Source organism: Bactrocera dorsalis, chromosome 4 (assembly GCF_023373825.1).
Source record: "Bactrocera dorsalis isolate Fly_Bdor chromosome 4, ASM2337382v1, whole genome shotgun sequence".
NCBI classification, from domain to species: Eukaryota; Metazoa; Arthropoda; class Insecta; order Diptera; family Tephritidae; genus Bactrocera; species Bactrocera dorsalis.
In genome coordinates, this window is record NC_064306.1 from 51,873,010 (window position 1) to 51,894,794 (window position 21,785).

Consider the following 21,785-nt stretch of genomic DNA (forward strand, 5'->3'; position numbering starts at 1 on the left):
CCCCTCGTAAAAGATGATCCCGCGTTGGCAGGATAACTCCTTACAAGATTCTCTAAGGTGAAAAATACGTTTTTTATTTAAAATCTTAACTTAGAACTTGACAAATTTGGACAATTTTTGATCTTGAAGTGGCATACTTTAAAGTAATTATTAATTTAAAATTTTATCGCGTTATATTAATACCTTCTTGATTTGTATACTAGAATATGAAAGAATCAAACAATAGAAGTATGCGTGGTTATGGTTCGAATTCGTTCATTTTCTCTCTGTAACATAGAAATATGAGACAAATGCTACGTTCTAAGTTTAGTTGAAATCGGTTGGTCAGGACCCGAGAATGTGATTTTCACGATGGCTGCATAAAGCCTTTTCGTACTATGCAATGCTTCTCATGCATTTTTGTTAGTGGTCTCAAAAGTGATCCTCCAAATTCTTAAAAGTATTTCAAAACTAAAAATTAATTGAGATTTAAAAAGTGCTTCGTTTATAAAACTCTCACATAAACTTTTGAAAAGTTTTTGAAAACACTCAAAAAAAAGTATTTTGATATTATCGTTTAAAAACTAGTAACATTTTCACACATCACTAATCATTATTTGAAAAAAAAATGAGATTCACGGAGAGACTTTCTGCAGTTTTGACACCGGAATGGCGCAGTCAGTACATCAACTACGAGGTCAGTAACAGCGGAACATAATAGACTATCCCATAATAACCTAAATTCTAGCAATTGAAAGAAATGCTCTTAATAGCTGTTGACAATGCGCCCACCGATCAATCAGAGTTACGTGCCATACAGTCATATCAAGCAGTTTTCGATGATAAATTCTTCGATCGCTGCGACATGGAACTACAAAAGGTCAATACATTCTTTGCTGAAAAATTAGCTGAAGCAAAGCGCAAACACGTGGCCTTAATCAGTGAAGTGAAGCGATCGTTAAGTGATGCTGAGCAACGTGGCCGTGTCTCAGTTCCGGACCTCTTAACGGTGCTCTCAAAGAAGAAGAAAAGAGAATATCGCTTTGCCTTTAGTGAGTTGTACCTCAGCCTAGTGCTGTTGCAGAACTATCAATCGTTGAATCACACAGGTTTTAGAAAGATTTTAAAGAAGCACGATAAGGTCTGTACGAGTTTGTAGATAACACTACATCGTTCTCACAACTATTCGCGGCACGTCCACTTTCAGTTACTGCACAATACCAAAGGCAAGGAGTGGTTTCTTTCAAATGTAGATACCGCATTCTTCTTCACCAATCGCGAGATAATGAATTTAATACACGATACCGAGGATGTAGTAACCAACTATTTGGAGAATGGTGATCGGCAGCGTGCCATGAAGCGTTTACGTGTACCACCGCTTGAGGATGTACACCATCCTTGGACCTCATTCCGTGTTGGGCTTTATATGGGCGCCCTGGTGGTATTATTCTCAGCACTGGGCATATCACGTGAGTGTTTGTGTACATCCAGCGTAATAAGCTATACCCACCAGAAAATTACTTTCAGTTTATATGACGGATTTGGATGCGACAAATTTGGAAGCCTGTATTCGTCTCTTTCGTGCGCCCTACTCCATAGCTATTTACCTTGCTTTAATTAGCGTTAATATATATGGTTGGCGCAAAGTTGGTGTTAATCACGTGCTCATTTTCGAATTGGATCCACGTCAGTATCTGACTGCGGCGCATGTCATGGAAATGGCTGTCGCCTTGGCGGTACTCATTACGATTGCCATGATTGCATTCATACACTCGGCATATTTGCATACGCCACGCTTCGTCTTCCCCTTGATGCTGCTCATCACAATGGTCGCACTTCTTATAAATCCTTTACCGATTTTGAATTATTCTGCACGCAAATGGTTTCTAAAAGTCATGGTATCCATCGAATTTGTCTTTAATCACATCTTTCACATATCTCAAAGCTTTTATTCACCGCTAGGGTCGCGTTATGTGTGCGCCATTTTTCCATGTGGGTTTCGCCGAATTCTGGTTGGGCGATCAGCTGAACTCTCTCGCTTATTGTCTGGTGGATTATGCATACACGGTCTGTTTTTATTGCACCAATTTCGATTTGAACAATACTTCTGACCCGCCTGCGTGTTTGGCGCGGAATCAGCTACTTTTCCCTATCGTATTGGTACTTCCTGCTTGGTTTCGTTTCGCTCAGTGTTTAAGGCGCTATCATGACACCCGCAAAGTTTTCCCATTCATCGTGAATGCCGGCAAGTATTCGATGTCATTTCTTGTGGCATTGTTCGGTTATCTCATGGCTGGCACTCGACGTAAGTACAAGGAGATAGCGTCAAGTACTATATACTCTAGTTTTGACCAATTTCGCCTTCTTAGACTCTTATGAATATTTCTTTGACAACCCCTTTGTGTGGTTCTTTATAATATCGAACGTCACGCAAACTGTTTATACCCTCGTTTGGGATATGATTATGGATTTTGGTGTGTTCAAGAAGTTTAGTGGAGAAAATATTTTTCTGCGTGATCAAATACTTTATCCGGCGGTGAGTGGGAGAAATATACTTTTTAAAGACAGGGAAATAATATTCAGGTGTATAAGGCCTATAGGTTATACAAGGTCAAGTTTTATTTCGATACATTCATTAGTTATTGTTTTGCGTAGGTGTAGTTGTAGTCCGTTTTCGTCCATTTCGCACTGTAACATAGGCATGTGGAGGTAACATTATCTATATACCAAATTTGGTCGATATCGGTAGAGCAGGTCCTAAGATATGGCGGTGCCCATCGTTTATTTTTGAGCCCAGCTCCTATAAAGTCCATTGATTTATCGCCCTTTTAGTAGTTTTTAACGGAACCTTTATAAGAAGTGTGAGCGGGGTTATTACCCTATTCCATCCAGTTTTATAGCCTCGGTTGGGCTGCTTAAGTAGTTTGTTCTGAACGAAATTGGTTATAACAGCTTCAATGTTATTATGGCTTGAATGTTATATACTAAATTTGGTTGAAATCGGTAGAGCAGGTTCTAAGGTATCTGATTCCACTTAAGTGTGGGCAGTGCCATCCCCTTCCTTTTTTATATTTAGCCAACCTTTGTTTACATTTGGGGTCAATGAGCATTCAGCTAACATCTTATGGAGTCAATGACCCATTTTTTTTACAATTTATCAGGTCATTGACTCTTTTGTTTACATTTGTCTGAAACCAATGATGTTTGTTTACTTTTAGCCAAGTGGATGTGAGGTTAGTTCATCAAATACAACTAACTCTATCAAATACTGTATTTCGAGGAAATCTTGAAAGTTTGAAGGAATTTTATAAAAACTAAAAAAAAGTATATTATATCTACTTAACTAAAAACTAATTGATCACAGTGTTTTCTCACAACTCCTTCAATGATTTGTTGAGGCGAGAAACTTCTTTGGCAAGTAATATTATGAACTATTAGAGTCCAGGAGGTTTTTCGCCATTGTTACGTCTTATACACATTAAAATTCAATTCATTCTAAAACCTTTGCATTTTAGGGCTTCTATTACTTTGCCATAATTGAGAACTTTCTCTCTCGCATATTTTGGGCTCTTAAGCTGTACATATATCAGCAGGGCTATATGACTGTTTTCCACAGCAATTCAATAGCCAGTGGACTGGAAATGTTTAGGTAATCTTACACTATATACCCCGAGTACTTGGAAAATACTTACTATATCTATGTAAACTTTTCTTTAGACGTTATGTCTGGAATTACTTTCGTTTGGAGAATGAACACCTTTTCAATGCGGGAAAATTTCGTGCTGTGCGTGACATATTCGTAGCGACAATTGATCCAGATGATGAAATCCAATTGCAGCGTATAATGGATGAGCTCGATGGCACAACCAATCGATCTTCAGGCGAAAATGGTAATGCCATTGATATGAAGGAGGATTAAATAAGAAAAAGAGAGTAGCTACCATAGAGCAAGGGAGATAAAAATCGTTTAAATCCCTTAAAGCGGAAGTAAACCAATTCTTCTTAATGTTCACCATATTTTGTTCCGAATAAATACGAAAATATCACTCGTTTAAGTTTTTTTTTATTTAAAGTAATGAAATCATATGATAATCAACATAGCATATTCATGAAATATTATCTGCAACGCCCGAAACCAAAGCGGTGCCGCGTAATATCCAGAAATCAGGTGGACTACGGCTCTCCAATAATATGGAGAGTATAAAATTGGTAGAATGACCAGTTGTTGAGAGTACACCAGAACGTGCTTGGGTCTTATAGAGTGGCGCATCATAACGATCACCTGGTGTTAAGGACAAGCAGGGTATAAAACGTACAACTGGTAAACGGCTAAAGAGTTCGCCATGTTCGGCATCCCAGAGCCCACCCTTTTGCGAGTCCCAACGAGCTGCCTCAATAAATATACCATGCACATTGACGCCAGCTTCAGTCGATTCAGGTAGCGAGCCATAAAGCGCCCCGAACTGAAAGAGAGAGAAAGAATTATTAGTTTAAACAAAAATTTCAAAATTCGCATAGTTTTAGATATCTTTCGACCCACATCCTTTCCGCTAACGCGACGCTCAAACACCGCCTGTTGTATGATAACCCAATCGAAAACTTTAAAGTCGATCTTCAGTGAATCAATGGGCAGCACACGTTTACGCGCATGCGTCTGCAGTAAACCGGTGAGAAAAGATTGTGGAAAATAGAAACCGCTAATCCAGTATGAACGTGGACCACCACTACGCGCCCAATTTTGTATGAATTCAATGCGACGCTGAAAATCTGTGATGTAATTTGGTAGTGGTTTGATTGAGAGAAAGCTTTTCTTAGCCCATAGATTGGGCACTACATTGGTGAGCAGAGCCTTGAAGACTTCCTCCAATTGTTCGGACATCACGACAAGACCTTTAATAGCTTTAGCCAGATTTATGAGACTGTCGTGTACTACTTTCAAGCTAATATTATAACGATCGATCTCTTGCACCAACACCGTAGTCAGCGAGGGTAACTGTCCCTTGGCGTCCAACTGAAATGGTTGAAAAAAAATTTTGTAGTATTTGAAACTAAATCTTCTAAAAATTAACTTACTACTGTCAGCGACTCATGTAGTTCATCTCGCTTTATCTTCGTCAGCAGCACGCTTTGTATATAACGAATAATCTCCAGTGCCGTCTCATTTTCCTCAGCTTGTCCTTCATCGGCCGCTGCGCGTGGCTGTCCCAACAAGAGTGTGCTAATAAAAAAATTCGTTTCCTTTGTCTGAAATACGATATTTGCATTTTGATTCATGCCAAAGATCTCTGGGTCCTCAATCGTTGGAAAATTCTGTACATAATGTATATATTCTTCAACGGTAAATCTTTGTGGATCACAATAGTAGGGATCACCACGCGAGTATTTGTAGCCTGGTTCGATAATTCTCGGTGACGAGAATGTCTTCAATACTGTTTTCAGACAACGTTGATCCCAATAGTCGGTCACACGTCCACCCCATGTGATTTCGCCATTTATATAAAATATTGCATCCCATGGAATTTCTTCCACTTTCTGACGATTTATGAAAAACTCCAATGTTTTTAGACCACAATCACGATCACTTTCATTGAATTCGTACATAATATTCCAGCCGAGTGGACCGAACTTGCGACGCTCCAAGATGACCGCATGAAACATACAGAGACCGAAGACGATAGCACGCCACTTCGCATGTAGCGCATGCTTTTCGAAGAAAGTCCTTTCCAAATCGTTGAGTGCACCCAAAACGTTGGCTTTAATGCCTTTGGGTGGCTCATTTGTTAGTTTTACGGAGTTTTGTAGCACGCTGATCGGGAAACTCTTTGTTGGCATAGACGAGAGGAATAAACGGAAATCGTCATGCGCCTTGCTTATGCCCAAAGTGATGTTGCGCACAATTGTCTCCATCTGACGCATCCACGATGTCGCCAAATGACAGTTCTGTAAGAATACCCAATGACCCAGACGTAGGCTCTTCTCAATCAAACTCTCAGCGATGGGTCCTTGTCCTTGTCCCAGCGAGATTGAATAGAATTTATCCATGTACTTCATTTCATCGGCAAACTTGAGGAAAGCAGCCATCGGATCGGAGCCGGTAGAGAGTACGAAGACCATAGGTGTGATGCTATTGGTATCTGCAAAACTAAGAAGGCAGAAAATTTAAACCATTTCGAGTCTTTAGTTTTAAACACGCTACATACACAGTCTTCAGTTGACTGCCTGTCGCTGACGTTTCCGTGAAGTATTTACCAACGGTGGCCGTTAAGTAGAGTACAACGTGTAGCAGAAAGCGCTCGCGTCGGAAAACGCGTATAAACATGAGCTTGTGAAAAATTGTTAAACGTTTGTTCCAAGTATCGACTGGTTGTTCTCTTGAGGTGGTGAAATTGAAAACCTGTAACGAAGTCCATCAATTCAGTATACTGGCTTCAATATAAGTAAATCTCACCTCCCTGGTTTTGAGTATTTCCAGATAGAAAGGTTTATTGAGAGCCGCCGGAAAGCCTTTAAAATATGCTGGCAATTCTTCTTCCAGAAATAGGCAAGTTTCCCAGTCTTCATCTGTTAGTAAAATATTGCTTGGCTTCTCTTTATAAGGCACAGCGCCCACACGACCGCGTGTCAGAAAATTCATGTCGGTTTGTGTTATACGACCCTCTTGTTTTTCGATTGCCGTCGCTAACAGAAAACTAAATATAATCTTATGGTTTTCAAAGAGGCCTCGTGAAACATTTTCGAAAATCGCCTTCAACTCATCCAATTTTAATTGATTTATGCGTTCTTCGATTGTTTGTTTCGGATGATCTTGACGTATGACATTGCAGAACACTTGCGAGAAGTACTTCAAGCTATACTGATACATAGGATCAACATCAGCCAAACCGGCAACAACAAAGTAAAGTATGGCGCCACGCGAAGCTAGCGAGCGGTACTTTTCGCGTGTGGCCGTAATGACTTTCTCCGTTTCTTCGGTGTCGATGAGCCGAGTGGCAATAATTAATGAAGTTTCCTGAAAGCTATAGTGTTAGAAATGTGTGTCTATAAGGAGCGGTTTGAAGGGCACTTACCTTGGCATCATTGAGTGTTTCAACGAGCTCCTCGTCATCCAAAATATTTCCTTGTGAGTTGTAGAGCAATTTGAGCACTTTATCCTCCAAAGCCAATAACTGCTGCTTGTCTGTGTTGATTTTGACAATGAGATCATTACGCTGTATTTCCATAGCCGGTAGTTCAATGGCCACGATATCACTACAATGTTAAAAGAAAAAGGAAAGGAAGGTTAGAAAATGATAAGTTTAAGCTGGACCGCAGCATTATAAGTGGAAATTTGAAATTTACTATTTTTGGTGGCAAAATTGGGGAATATATTTTTTGAGGTTAAATTTGTATGATAACCTAAGGATGTGTTACTCTTTACACCAACTTTTATATTCGAGATTATAGCTTGATTTTCTATCTGAGTTGGTCTTATTAATAAATGGGTTTCGAACCAAGGTGAATCGACCGTTTATAGAGAACCAAGGAAGGCTTTTGCTGTGTACACTTTCTCGATTCTAAAGTTTATTTAACAATACCAAAACCTTGTCTTTTTTATGGAAAAAGCGTCCGATAATTACTACTCTTTGTCTGGAAATATTCTACGAATATTTATAGGTTAAGATTAAATCGCAAAACTTGAAGAATTCATGGAAAAATACTACCCAGACGCTAATTTTAAATACCTGTGTTAAGTTAAGCATTTTAAAAATTTCCTAGTGCTCTAACTTTATCAATCCTAAGGAACTCACAAGGAAGTGCCAAAAATTCTAAAAACTTACGCCAGCAGTTGATCCTCCAAACCATTTTCTGTTACCAAAAAGTTCACCAGCGTAACATTAATACAAATCTCGGGTAGATAATGGGGGTTCGCTAATTTCGTAGTCATGTAAAGCTTGAAATGTGGATCATAGTCGATGACTACATCGCCCAACTTCAAGTAGACGCGTCCCTCATGTACATAAGTCTCGCGTTGCAGTATCGGCCGAATAGATGGATCAATATTTTCGTCAATATCTTCAAGTAACACCGGAAATCCCTGACGCACGGCATTTTCCAGAGTACGCAGTAAAGTGCCGTCAGTCATCTTGCATACTATAAGGCCGTTTGCCTTTTCCATATTGCGTATCCAGCGATTAGCCTGCAATTGATAGATGAAATCACAATCTTGGATGAATGTATTTACACAAATTATTGCGCACCTGCTCTTGTGGATCGATCATAAGCGGCCAGCGTAGTGCACGCGTAGCGTAGAGACCGTTCTCAATTGAAACCGTGTCTTTGGGCAAGCCATCCATGGTCCATTGACGCATTTCGTAAGGATCGCCGAGTACTTTGAGTAGAAAGAATTCACCGCTTGAAGGTATTTGTTGCTCCTGACATTTGGCAACCCATTGTGTGCACATTTCGTCGCGATACTCCGTCGAAAAGGCGCCAAGATAGGCGACGCAAGCGGCTGAGACCAATACATCACCCGGTACACATTGCAGATCTTGTGTTAGGGTCTGATGAAATGTGTAAAAGTGTGCTGATGTGAATAACTAAAACTTTCAAGTATATTATCAATCTATAACTACCTTCACAGTTTCTTTCCAACGTATTTCCTCTTCAGATAGCGCCGACGTTAGACGTCCGGCGCGATTGATGCGCCCATAAGTCAAGTCGACAGCGTCTTGTATAGTTTTGAATTCACGATTTTTCTCCTCTAAGTCTTCTTGTAGCGCTTGTATTTTAGCTTCAACAGCAGCTAATTCCTTTTGTTTCTGCTTGAGTACCGTCATGATGGCTTTGAGCTCAGCATCCGCCGCTTCCTTGCGCTTCAATTTCGGCTCGACCACTTTATAAACTTTGGAGAATTTGTCCATAGCGATGACCCACATACAAACCGACGAAGCAACTTTGCTGACCTTTTCCAATTTCTGTAGATGAGGAAGTAAAAACTATGAGGAGAGCGAAGTATAAGTTGTTAACTAAATTTACCGCTGGCAGAAAGTCTTTGTGCTCTATATATTTCTTAAGTTTCTTGAGCACATCTTCTTTAATGTGTTCCTTATCGTACTCAAAGAGGCGTTTCAAGAAATTCACATCGGCCATGATACGCTTAGCCGAAGCCCAATCGGTTCTGAAAATATTTTTGTAAACTTAAAAAGCACAAATAACTTTCTATAAGCAAATAATACTTGGAGCCCAACAAAATGCACACGGCCTCCATGGTGAACTGTACCAAAGCCGGCGGTGTGGTAAAAGACTTCAGCTCATTGATATCAGCCTTGGTCAAGTTCTTTAACGCTTCGTCAGCGTCACGCAACGCGGGCATCGCGATTTCCAAATCTTTATTGGCATCGTCTGAGATCACTTTGCAGACGGCAGCCTTCTCTTTCGCTACATTCTCATCGCGCATAACGGCCTCCTTTACTTGATCCGCTTGTTTCGTATCGAAGTTGAGACGATCAACCAACTGTTTCATGATCGCAGACTTTTCGTCCAATTGTGGCACCATTACCTCCAGTTCTTTTTGCATAACAGCAATCTACGAAACGCAAAAAAAATTTAAGAGTGGATATGTGGTGTCTTATTAAGTGTCAAGCTTACAATGTCATTAGTCGCCAAAATTTTATTCAGCCCATTGGCAATACGCTTCCGTTTTGCGATTATCTCATCGGACTTAACCTTCAATAGATTTTGATACAGCTTCAGCAATTCCAAATAGCTGCTTGGTGTGGTGTAGTAGTGTCGCTTCATTTCTTTGTAAAAACGTACTGAAGCTTCTTCAACAGTCTGTGGGAAAATAATAAATATAATAGCTTAATTTTCGAAGATCGAGCTCCAGAATTGCGTTGCTAGACTATGTTTTCGAAGGAAGAAAAATTTTTAGGAGAATAATTTTGGGATATGTAGTGATGATAGGTTCAATCTAATCTATTACGGAGGATTTCGAAATTTATCGGATAAGGACGGAAGGCTTAAATATGACTCCCTAAACTTGAACTGTTACACCCCGTTCCTCTTTAATCAGCAGTTCAATGGACTATAATTCTCGAATTGAGAAAGTTTGAAGAGTCATGTACAAGCTTCATTACAACAGAACTTTCTCAAGTGACCCACAAGGCCAAAAACTCTCGAATTTAATAAAAAAAACACATCCTTAAACTATCTTATTAAACTTTCTTCTTCTTCTTTACTGGCGTAGACACCGATTACGCGGTTATTGCTGAGTTAATAACAACGCTTCATTCGTTCTTCTTTTCGCAATCTGGCTTGAAGATTTCAAGCGAGGTCAGGTCCTTCTACATCTAGTCTTTCGCTTTGGCTGAAACCTGGTATCGAACGGCTCGGAGAGGCCTTTCCGACCCTGACGGAGTTTTTGGTATTGCTCAACGTCAGTTTATACAACCGTATTAGTTTTGCGGGGACACCAAATTCAGACATAGCGATATAGAGGTAAATGCTACAAGAACCTACTCATCTCAGTCCTTGTCCCGTCCATCGTCCGTAGTTGAAAATTCACTTACTTTGTGCATAAAAACTGTCGTGCTAGCCAAGGCGACACGATCCTTTTTATCACGCGCAATATCTTGTAACACGCCCAAAGCTACAGAATACAAGGCCTCTGTAGGCCAATTTGAGAACCAATCAATGGTAGTGCAGTTCACTAATGACGGAAACATGCGACAACGTCGTCGAAAGGCGTCACCAACCGGACTCATAGAGAGCACGACATGCAGATTATTGCGTACGCGATTGATGAAAAACTTATAAATTTCGTCACGACTGCAGCCCTGAAAGAGTAAAAGATAAGAATTTTAGAAAATGGTAGAAAAAGTATCCAAAGATAAATATACCCCAGCCATTGCGGTATTACAAGCTTCGCGTGCATCTAATATTACTTTCTCATAATCATCGCCCTCAAAGAGATTCGGCACCTCACCGGAGTTAAGCATGTTATTGATATCTTCTAAGAACTCTTCTTCGACAATTTGTGTGTCGATCATTAGAAAGACTACCGGATTGTTTTCAATCTGGAAAATGTTTATATTTACGGGGTTAATAATTAAAAGATTTAATACAATATTAGAGGAACTCACGCCCGCAAAACGATATATGAGTCTGAGATCCTCGTGAAATCCATTAATATCATAGTTGCGTTTCAACTCAATTTGCAAACATTTATACTCATTAACATGGGCAGCGAGCCGTGTCAACGACTGCTTACCCATACCTGCCACGCCTACCAACAAACCATAACCGCGATCACTGCGCAGCAAACGCGCTAAACGCACAGTGTGCTCCAAAGCATCCTGAAAGAGTATCAAGCGCATACTTTTACCCGTCATTGAGTTGTAATCCTCAATGTAGTCGTTGAGTATGCTCTCCAACTTCTTATGATCACCGATCTCTTCATAGATGCGTTCGTTTTTGGGCTTACCAAATATCATGAAATCACCGAAGAGTATAGGTGGTTCGTCTTTCTTCAAAACTTCCCTATTAAAATGTTTCAAACAAACTTCATGCATTATATTATTAAATATGCCCTTATCCTCATCGTTGATCAAACGATCGTGGAAGACACGTGTTGTCTCATGAAAGAAGAGACGTAAAATTTGTATCTCCTGATTATAATGCGTATTGCTCGCTTGTAGAATGCCCTGTACACATTTCGATAAATCTCTCAAGTTAAAAATATAATGTGATTTATCCGGAGTTGGCAACATTTCATTGGCAATTCTCGAGTAAACATCGACACAAGCGTTGACTATGGGTATGGAGAGTGGACGTATGACAGATGAGAAGGAGTCCAGGAAACTAAAAAAAAAAACATAATTTCTTGTAGAAAAATACTAAGAAGTAAAAGAGACGATAAAATAATACACACCCTGTAAGTATGCCAGCGAATATAGTCGTCAAGGTGTCATTATTCGGTTTAGGCAGTGAGAAGAGCGCAAAGTGACGCACATAACTGCAGAAAAATATAGTTTAATGTGAGTATTTAATAAGACTATTACTTATTTACCGCGGCGTAAGCGGATTCCGACCACCACCTGGCGGCGCACAGGCGCAACCAAGCACCACATCCAATATCTCTTTCCAAAAGAGTTTCTCACGATCATATAAACCTTTAAAATCCAAAAATTGTCTATGGCAAGAAAAACATATTAAGAAAATGAGCTTTCTTGTCTACCTTCTCATGCTTTTTACCTCAAGAGCTCAATCGCTGGTTGACTGCCGTACGTATCCAACTTTGGCATATTCACATCGTCTATGAAAACAATCACCATTTTACCGAAGGGTGCACTAAGCTGTGTACGCTTTCGCTTTTCCAGTTGCGCCTCAACCATTTCCTGGGTACGCAAGCTACCTGTTTGTGCCGAGAAATTCAGGAGCACTGGTACCACATTGCCTTTTGAAAGTTTCTTTAGTACTGAGATAGCGAGAACAGATTTGCCGACACCTGTGTCACCCGTAAACATAACGGGAAATCTGCGCATGAAAAGCAACTCTGAGACGTAGCTAAGGAGTATGAAGAAATGGAACGTTTTAACAGTGTTAGTTAGGCACAAAGACACTATAAGTGCAGAATTTGATATATTTTATAGCACTCGCAGAACTTCCTTACAGTTCAGGACTTCAAATAAGCTTGTAAGCTCATTGCACTCACCCATACTTGGTTGTATCCACAGTTGGTACTTGCATATCGAAATATTTCATTTCAGGATCAAAAACAAATTTATCAATTATGGCATTCCAGTTTTCCCACTTCATAGTCTCCATACTGATATAGTAATCCCAGAGTGTGCCGGGAGGAAAGCTGTGTTCGTAGAAGATCATTCATTCATTAAAAACTTGCTGCAAGACTCATGTCTGTCAACTTACTCAAAGTTCGCATCATCTGCCACAATGTCTCTAATCTTTCGTTCGAAACTATCCTTTTCGGCGTCTTTGAAGTTTGACGCCACCGCCCACAATACAGACCAACCAAACATTTTACTCAGCAACGGCTTATACTCATTCGGTGTGCTATTAATCCACTTCTTCTGTTCGATTAATGAAGCCAACAGTTCACAGAGTAGACAAACCTTGGCACTTGTGACCTGATGTATCATGTAGGTACCGTATTTGTTAGCCCATTTCAATTTCTTATCGAAATACTTGATAAAGAGCGAGTAAAGAAACTCCATTTGTTCAGCGGTCAGTTTACTCTGAACATCGCTTGCTTTCCACGAATCGACTAAGGGCAGCCAACCCAAATCATCGGGATCAACATAAACCATGCCGCAGCGTGAGACCGTAGCAGGCGAGGCTTGTGCCAAATCTTGTACTTCGAAAACCATGTGTACCCAGGCGGTTAATTTGATGCGCTCGGAGTTCGCTAGACACAACATTTTATTGTCGTCCAGTACGGTATTTAAATTCTCAATCCAAACTGCATCGACGGGTCCATCGCATATGATCCACTGATGTATTTCCTCTGCGAAGCAGAAAAGCAAGTGTTTATGGTACATTTTTGGTGTAAGCTTTGGACAATTTTACCTTCACAGTTCACCGCCGTACGCACAGCCAAGCCAAGCAAACCGTCTTGCCATTCGAGGGTCTTGGAATCAACATAACCATACAGCTCATTGATATGTACCGCTTTTGGGTTCATGGTTTGCATGGTCACTGGCCGAAAGTTTGGACCGGGAACCTCATTTTCATACAAGTAATTCAATGCAAAAGCCAGATTGTGGAGTACTGCTGTTTTACCGCCTCCGGTCGGTCCCACCAACATGACACCCCAGCGTACACACATTGTCTCATATAACTGTATACCTTTACGCAGCGTGATTGCTACCGGTTGCAGATTCTTCAACTTAAGACCCTCGATCATACCCTCCTCCAAATCTGGATGTGATGAATCCGGTAGTTCAACACCCGGAAATAAATCGCTAAGTATACCACGAAAAAGGCCGGCATCCTCAGCTAAAAACTTCGGTATATTCGAGTCACGTAATGCGGCGATCAGTGTTATGTCTTCACGTTGATCAGGCGCGGCACGTTTTAGCGCGCCCGCCATCACCAATACTGACTTAACCGCACGCATGCCGAAATCGTAGTGATTCTGCTGACTGAGCTGCTCGCTGCACAGCTTGTACATTTGCACCATTTTGTGTGCGAGAATTTTCGGATATTCGAAACCCTCCGAGTATAAAATAACCTCAGAGATGAGCGCGTAATCCGGCACCATCATCGACATGGGACGGAAGAGCGCCTTTAGATTATCGGGCAACTCTGTGCGTCCGGCATAACCGGGATTCATGGTGATGAAAACGGCGCAAGATTTGTTCAGCTTGATCTCACGTCCCTCAAAGATGAAACTGTGTAGGGATTAAAACTCTTTAGACATATAACTCGACACGAACTGAGACACATTCTTACCGTTTCGCATTTATCACTTTGGCATTGCGTATAGTAATCAACTGCTGTGCAATAACGGACAATACTTCGATATCGATACGATTGAACTCGTCAAAGCAACACCAAGCGCCACATTGCGCCAAACCAGAGAAAAAGCGTCCCATCATTTTATAGTCTAGGCCTTCAGAGCAATTGAAGACAACACATTGTTTGGCCACAGCTTTCGCTAAATCCTTAGTGGTTTCCGTTTTGCCCGTACCTGCTGGTCCCGCCGGTGCACCACCCAGGTCCATTTGTAAAGCACCCATCAAGCAGAGATAACAGCGATCTGTTAATGGTGTTAACACTAGTACACCGCCAGCGCCCAAGTATTCATAGTAGTATGGTATATTGGCAGATGCCATGCGTGTATAGACGCTGTCGGTGTCAAAGCTCCAGTAGAAACGCAACATCTTCAGCCAGTTGAAGTCAGTGCTGAGAAAGAAAAACTGTGTTAATATTGATACACAGAAGAGTATTAATATTTGTCGGTTATAAAATATATCCAACAAAGGGTCTGGGTTTTGACATATATTAAGGAAAGGTCTACTAATCTTACCGCCCAAGTGGGATATGGAGAATAGTCACTATTGCAAAAAGAAGTGCAGAAATCTATTATGTTACTCATTGAGATTTTAAGTATAGAAAAGAGTAGGATCACGGCTTTTAGTAAGTACCCTAAACTTGAGTTACAAGAAATCCCAAGGCTATTTTATATACATATATTCTATATAAACTCACTTCTTCGTCACCTCCTTATCGATTAAAAGTGTTACCGAATCCTTGGCATGCACATCAATGGTTATGAGCGCACAAAGTACTTTACGCAGCAAGGAAGTTATATCCTTTCGAGTTAGAGCCGCTAAGGCAGCCAAATTTTTGAAACATTTTTTCTCGAATTCCTTCATTTTTTTGATCTTCATGGATGGATCGGCTCTTGGGCTATCCAAAATAAAATGAACATCGGCAGCCCATTGTTGCTGGGATATAGTTAACACCACCTGATTTGGATGGTCTGAAAACAAGTATTTTTTCTGAAATTTTAAAGATTTGAAAATCGAAATCAAATTTTTTACCCTGAAACCACTCATCTCGCTCCTTAGCCGGATAACATTGATAACCGAAACGCATATACCGCTTGACGGCAATAAACATTGCCTCTTCGACCTTGCTGAGCCACTCTTCGACGGCACCGCGTGCCTTTAGACCTTTACCGAAGAGCAGTTTTTCGCCTTCGGGCGAAATGAAGGCAATTATATCATTGGTCGGTATCATTTTGCCACCATCGCCGCTCTCCTTCTGACCGAACTCCAGCCGATATATAGCGTCGAAACATTTGCGCAAGTGCGGCTGTACAGCCTGTGGCACACGTGTCTGCGCTAATATCTCGAGCAGTTCATCATTGGATAAGAAGTAGAATCTATAATGAAAAATAAAAATATTTAATATCCATAAGGAAGTTATAAAATTTGTATTACCTTGGAAAGACGACGCGCTTAACTTCGAGATATGCCTCCAAGCCGCGGCTAATCAAGTCCAATAAGCGATTGTTTTCATTGATTTCATCAAAGGTATTCCGATCGGTCATGACGGGCAGCGCTAGCGCAACCTTCTTCGCATGACGCATAATATTTTTGAAGCTTTTGTCGACAGCGAAAAACATTTTGGCCTCTTGCGGCAATTGCCGTTGTATATCGGGTGAGGAGAATATTGCTTCCAAGTAAATCCATGTTGTTTGACAATTCAACCAGACCTCTTGGGATGAAAATGAAGGGTAAATTAGTGGATGAAAAAATAAGGAGGCGGTTGGAGACAAAAACTAAAAGGAATGATGGGGTTAGGGAGTGGGATTTAAACTTAGCTGGTTTTTATGTTCATGAATAATGTCTATATCTTTGAGTCGTTTACGATCCAAAGTGGTTTTATACTGAGTTCAGCCAGCTAAAAGCTTAAAAAAGTCTCATATTTTTTACCTAACATCTCATTGAACAGCTCCATCAGCTCAATCCACTCTTCTACTTTAGGTTTTATTGGCCCGACAAACTTCGAAGCCGCAATTGTGTTGATGTTCACCGTCGAATCATCCAAGATCACTTGCAATTCCTCCGTACCGGCCAAAATAAATACGTCCTTTTGATCGTGATGGTTGACGATCGCCAATTCTGTTTCTTTCCAAATATTTTCAATAGTTTTAAGCATGGCTTCGAGCTGTGACTCGCCGGTAGCCTGTGATGAAATTTCCATCAGTATAGCGGCCTTCTCTGGTTCGAAGGCGCCAGCCGCCTCGTAGGTGGATATGCGTATGCCCTCTTCTTGGAATACGCGTATGTTCAGCGCAGTCTCTATGTCGGTCCAATGACGCTATATTAAAAAAAAATTATTTATGTAAAAGCATATTGAAACAGAAATAAATGCATAAATTTACCGCCTTCAAGTTGGGATTTCGTAAGAAACCAATAACTGGCAGCTTTTGTCTGAACTCTTCGGCCGAGTTTTTCATCTTCGGCACTATATTGTTTGGCGGTAAATATTTCTCGAATTGCAGACAGTTTTTGATTATTTTCATATTCAAATTATTCATGTCTTCCACATTTAAGTTATTGAATTCGGTATCAACCCAAGTGTCTAAAGCGGCAAACCATTCGTCCAGCGATTGCCATAAATTGCTGCGTAGACGGATTTCTTGGAATGTATTGTCCATTTCGAAAAATTGCGAAATGTCGATCTGGGTTTAGAGAGAAATATTTTGAAGTCAGCCACAATATTTATAGACTCTTTATAAATTTGCTGCCATTACCTTGAATTCCTTCTGATAGCCAATATACTCTTCAGCACGCTCTTTACAGTCGCTAAGCCGCTTGAACAACTCGTCCAACATGCTCTTTGCTTTGGCACTGCCGGTTTTTAACTGTTCATGAGAGTAGAAATCAATTTAAGTTAATAAGAAAAGTCTTAATACTATTTTTTCCTCCTCACTTACATCTAATAGTTCTGGGACTTGCACCGAAAGCGCTATTTCATGTATCTCTTGATACAATATCTCAATATCGGCTAGCATGCGTTCGTCTAACTGCTTTATGAACTCCGGTCGCTTCCCTTGTGCCTCCTTCAGCATATCATTACCTCTATTCACAAGATCTTCGCAATCCATATAGTCTTCGCGTCGCTCATCATCGCATGGTATTTCGAATTCTTTAATGATCATGAAGAGATCGTGCGCATAGTCGATATCGGCGAACAGCTTAGTAAAGTCTTCATCAATACGCTCCAGCATACGTATATGTTCGACAATTTCCAAAGTGGTCTCCGGTTCGGTGCGTATGAGGCTGATGACATCATGTGCCTCTTGGGTAATACGATCTACCTCGTCGGCAGCTAGTCTGTAAAATATTGTAGAAGTTTTAGTAGAGGTTTTACATTGACTAAATTGAGTTTTGATGAAATGTGTTTCAGCCTTCAAGATATCGTAAAACCCTTAAGGAATATTTCGAATCTTAGTCCCACATTTCACTTGAGTTTAATATCCCTATCTTCTTTGGCTCCTGAGTCCATACTCACTTTGGTATATATGTAGCAAGCACATTTGTTAGACTATGACAGATCGGCGTAACGGTTTCTTTAAAACTCGATTGGGTCAACTTTAAGAGCCCCAAATTAACAACCGATAATATGCCATCCAAAGCGCGTACATTATTGCAGTAGCGATTACAGTAAGCCCTCAATGCATCCAAACCTAAAGAAGAAAATAAGAATTAGAACAAAAAAATAATATAATTTTTTATTTTTGAAAACACCTACCTCGTTCCGATGTAAGCAATTTCGGATCTGTCGTCATATCTATCTCATAATTGATGCGTATAGTTTCGAAACGCTCGGCATAGAGCATCGCCTTTTCATACGCATTGCGTATGTAAGCAAATATAAGTTTACTGGGAGAGAGAGAGAGATAACCGCATTACTTTGAAACAAAATTATATGAAGTCGAATACTCACCGATCGGTTTGAAATTGGACATCGGTACGCAAGAGAAAGTTCAAATCTGGTGCGGTAATTGCTAAGCGTTCCTCCTGGCGGCCCATGATGGAAGGTCTAACATAGATTACAAGTGATTGAGAGCGAAAAAGAGAGTAATAGAAAGAAAGAGATATGGGATTGCAAGAGCGTAAATGAAAAAAGAGAATCACAGTAGGAGAAATCAACTAATAGAATCTATAAGTTACACACTCTGTATATTGGTTAAAAAGCTTGTCATCCGTATAGTTTTCCATTTCGGTCACTGTCTCCAAAATCAATGAAGATATGCGTTGGAAAATATGCTTCAGTACCTCTCTAGTGAACAAAAAAACATTTGTGAGCAATAAAATAAATATTTCACTTTACAGTTTTATTCATACTCGGAGGGATCCACATCAATACGATCCGTTAGCATATATAGCTCTGCGATGAAGAATGGATTCTATAATAAAAGAAGACTACATAAATACCGACTTGTAGTTAATTTTTGTTTTAGTACCGCTGGTATATTTTCCGGCCGCGGAACTTCGATTTGTTCATCTAGTCTTTGATTCTCTTGCAACTCTTCCATGGTTGGTGCGATTTTGTGATGCATCGCCATTGCTTCAACCAATGCACGAAAGCTCTTTGCGGTCAGCTGATGTAACATATTATACATTAAATTGTCACAATAGCTGAGGAAGCTGAAAAAAGATTAAGAATAGTGGCTTGATGCAACAGATTTGAAAAAAAAAATTATGAAGTTCTTGTAGGGATTGAGTAGGAAAGTTCAAGGGTAAAAGGAATCGCGTAGATCGATATTGAGCTGACTTCGGAATAGAAAAATATCACAACAAATACAATTTCTCTAACTTACTTGGAAAGCATTTTGCAAAAATTCCGCTTCTTCGCACGATCCGTGAAATTCATGGCTTCCTTCATTTTCTTAATGGATGGAAAGAAATTAATTTCGTCCGTCGGAAAGAAACCACGCTGTACTATAGCTGCAGTGCAGGCTTCAACTATCGGCGACGAGAAAACAAAAATTAAAAAAATACTAATTTTTACATTCGGGTACTCGAAAACTCACATAACATCGTCTTGGAACGATCGTGGAACTCGCGCAGTGTCGCTTTCATGCGTTCGTATACGCGCATTTGCGTCTCCAGAAAGTAAAAAGGATGCCATTCTTCGATAACTGAAATTTTAATTAAAATAACGATACTACACCCACACCAAAAACAGTATAAAAACGATTACCTGCAACATTGAGAAAGGACAACTTGTTCAACTGTACAATATCTGCGCGAAACTGTAGTATCGCCTTTGCTAGTGGTGGTATGGCAATGAAAAGATGTTCCCTCAAGTAATTGCGCGCGTCATTCTGCTTGCGCCATTTCACCGTTTTCTCCCAGACTTTGAAACCCTTCCACACACGAAACACGGCGAAACTATGTATTTTAATGATGCTCAGGAACTGTTGAAACTCCTGCTGCCATTGTGTGAGTGGCGTGAAAAAGTTCTCGGACAAATGCCAATAGGTGACGCCATGTCGGCTCATCGTGAAGTATTGATGCTTATTCGGTAAGTCCGCATATTCCACTTCCCTGTTCGAAAGATGGTGGAAATATAAAGGGTGTATGGAATAAGGTTTTTTATTCAAAAGGTATCTCATCAAGCCTGAACTTTATAAATTCTGTATTCGAAATTTAAGAGTGTTGTTCCAGAAAAAGAAAGCTTATGTAAAATTTATTAGTCTTATATAATATATTTAAATCTTCGTACAAAAAAGTGTGAAAAGGTCCAAAGATAGCAAACTGTTCTTTTCCGCTGCTCATAAGCCTTAAAAAACCCTTCTAAAGCCACAATTGTGCTTTCAGAATGTTATAATGCATAGGAGGAAACTTCAACTTTCCAATCACCATGGAGTAGTTTCTAAAATAATTTTAACATTTAAATTTCCTGAAATATCTTAGCGGTCACCTAGAGGGTCTTTAAATGTCGAATAAACTTTAGCTTAGTTTACAGATGAACCTACACGTATCATCAATAGTTTCCGGAACAGGAACTGATTTTAAACGACCTTCACTAAATTTGCCTTAGCATAAGCCACGAACTCGATTGAATCCACCATACCATTGTTAAACACTCGTCTTTAATGGAGTTTCGTCGCCAAAAATTGAATTAAGCTCATCAAAGCACTGTTTCTGAGCTAACCTACGTCGAAAGTTGTCAAAAATAATCAATCGAAAATGTTCGCGATTTAATTCCATTTTTTGGCCGAAATGAATATTTTAAGTCACTGTAAACAACACAAATATTGTTCGTATGTCAAATGTTAAGCTTTACAATAAAGTTTTGGGCATCATACTGCAATACTGGGGTTCCCAAATACCGAAGTATAAATGGCAACCTTCGTACTCAGTATAAATTAAGGCGCATAGTCCTCTATAAGTTTTACCGGAAACTTCGCTTGTTACATAAACTTTGTATACATCCTAAATGTAGGCAACATTTTATATTTTTATATGCTCTCAAAACATTAAAGTAACTTTTGATTTGAAAAAAAAAATCAATCTTCATTAAAATCTGAATACTTCGCGAACGTTATACATTTTTACCACAAACCATATTCCACTCTTTCACTCTTTGCAAATACTCACATCAAACTGTAGGGCGTGAAGTATTCGCTCGATTTGCTGAGCATATAAGTCAAATAGACGAAGCGGTCATCGGGATATTCGCGCGCACGATTAATTAGTTTATTCAAATCCGGTATGAGCGATGCACCTGTCTTCATAGCGACTGTTGGACGTGCTGATTTGTTATCTATGGCGCTCGCGCGTCTGCTGACTTGCGGTAAATTCGCGTGAAATGTCGCCTTCTTTCCCTGTAACGGTGCGTATCGTATTTGCATTTCTTTCGCTTGAGAGCGCAACTTCTCCATTTTCTTGCGATCCATGATTAATTATTCTCCTTTTTTATTTTTTTTATTTTGCTGTTGCAAATATTTTCGTTATTTTTTATATATATATTTATTTGATTTTTCTTAATTTTTCCGTATATCAATATATTTTCACAATTTTTCTTCGTTTGAAGAATAATTTTCTTTTTCTGAAAATCAAAATTCTATTGTCGTTTAAGTTGTACAGTGGCTTTCAATGAAAAAATATTCTATGAATTGAAAATATTTCTTTACAGTTGCTTGCAGTGAAAAGAAAATTTCTGAAATGAAAGCAAACAACTTCTTTCCAAGTTGCCCCGCTTATCATTGGTTTATTGGCTTTGCTATGGCAACATTGACGTTGTGAGGCACCTGTTGATTGTTTGTTTATATTTTTGTTTAC

The 21,785-nt window shown here is 39.8% G+C and overlaps 2 protein-coding genes across 2 annotated transcripts; one reads left to right on the plus strand and one right to left on the minus strand.

Annotated features, from left to right (window-relative positions):
- The first annotated feature begins 550 nt into the window (after positions 1–550).
- On the plus strand, positions 551–4,022 carry LOC105227518 (xenotropic and polytropic retrovirus receptor 1 homolog). Its single transcript, XM_029550769.2, has 8 exons — positions 551–676; positions 728–1,120; positions 1,187–1,448; positions 1,507–1,877; positions 1,942–2,284; positions 2,349–2,515; positions 3,495–3,628; positions 3,697–4,022. The coding sequence occupies exons 1-8, from the start codon at positions 608–610 to the stop codon at positions 3,896–3,898; spliced, it is 1,941 nt and encodes a 646-aa protein (XP_029406629.2). The 5' UTR covers positions 551–607; the 3' UTR covers positions 3,899–4,022.
- A 9-nt stretch (positions 4,023–4,031) lies between these two features.
- Positions 4,032–21,639, minus strand: LOC105227517 (dynein axonemal heavy chain 6). The gene is made up of 39 exons (XM_049455204.1): positions 21,102–21,639; positions 19,699–20,045; positions 19,529–19,636; positions 19,316–19,460; positions 18,959–19,142; positions 18,840–18,901; positions 18,670–18,774; positions 18,439–18,534; positions 18,244–18,374; positions 18,004–18,178; positions 17,426–17,825; positions 17,243–17,353; positions 16,871–17,170; positions 16,419–16,806; positions 15,924–16,200; positions 15,522–15,865; positions 15,187–15,460; positions 14,428–14,880; positions 13,543–14,366; positions 12,886–13,480; positions 12,671–12,820; positions 12,211–12,522; positions 12,026–12,148; positions 11,888–11,971; positions 11,100–11,817; positions 10,857–11,033; positions 10,527–10,793; positions 9,607–9,792; positions 9,195–9,544; positions 8,995–9,136; positions 8,592–8,933; positions 8,217–8,519; positions 7,797–8,155; positions 7,047–7,227; positions 6,428–6,988; positions 6,180–6,373; positions 5,053–6,121; positions 4,520–4,990; positions 4,032–4,442 (listed from the first exon to the last, which is right to left on the minus strand). The coding sequence occupies exons 1-39, from the start codon at positions 21,398–21,400 to the stop codon at positions 4,086–4,088; spliced, it is 11,964 nt and encodes a 3,987-aa protein (XP_049311161.1). The 5' UTR covers positions 21,401–21,639; the 3' UTR covers positions 4,032–4,085.
- Between the last annotated feature and the right edge of the window lie 146 nt (positions 21,640–21,785).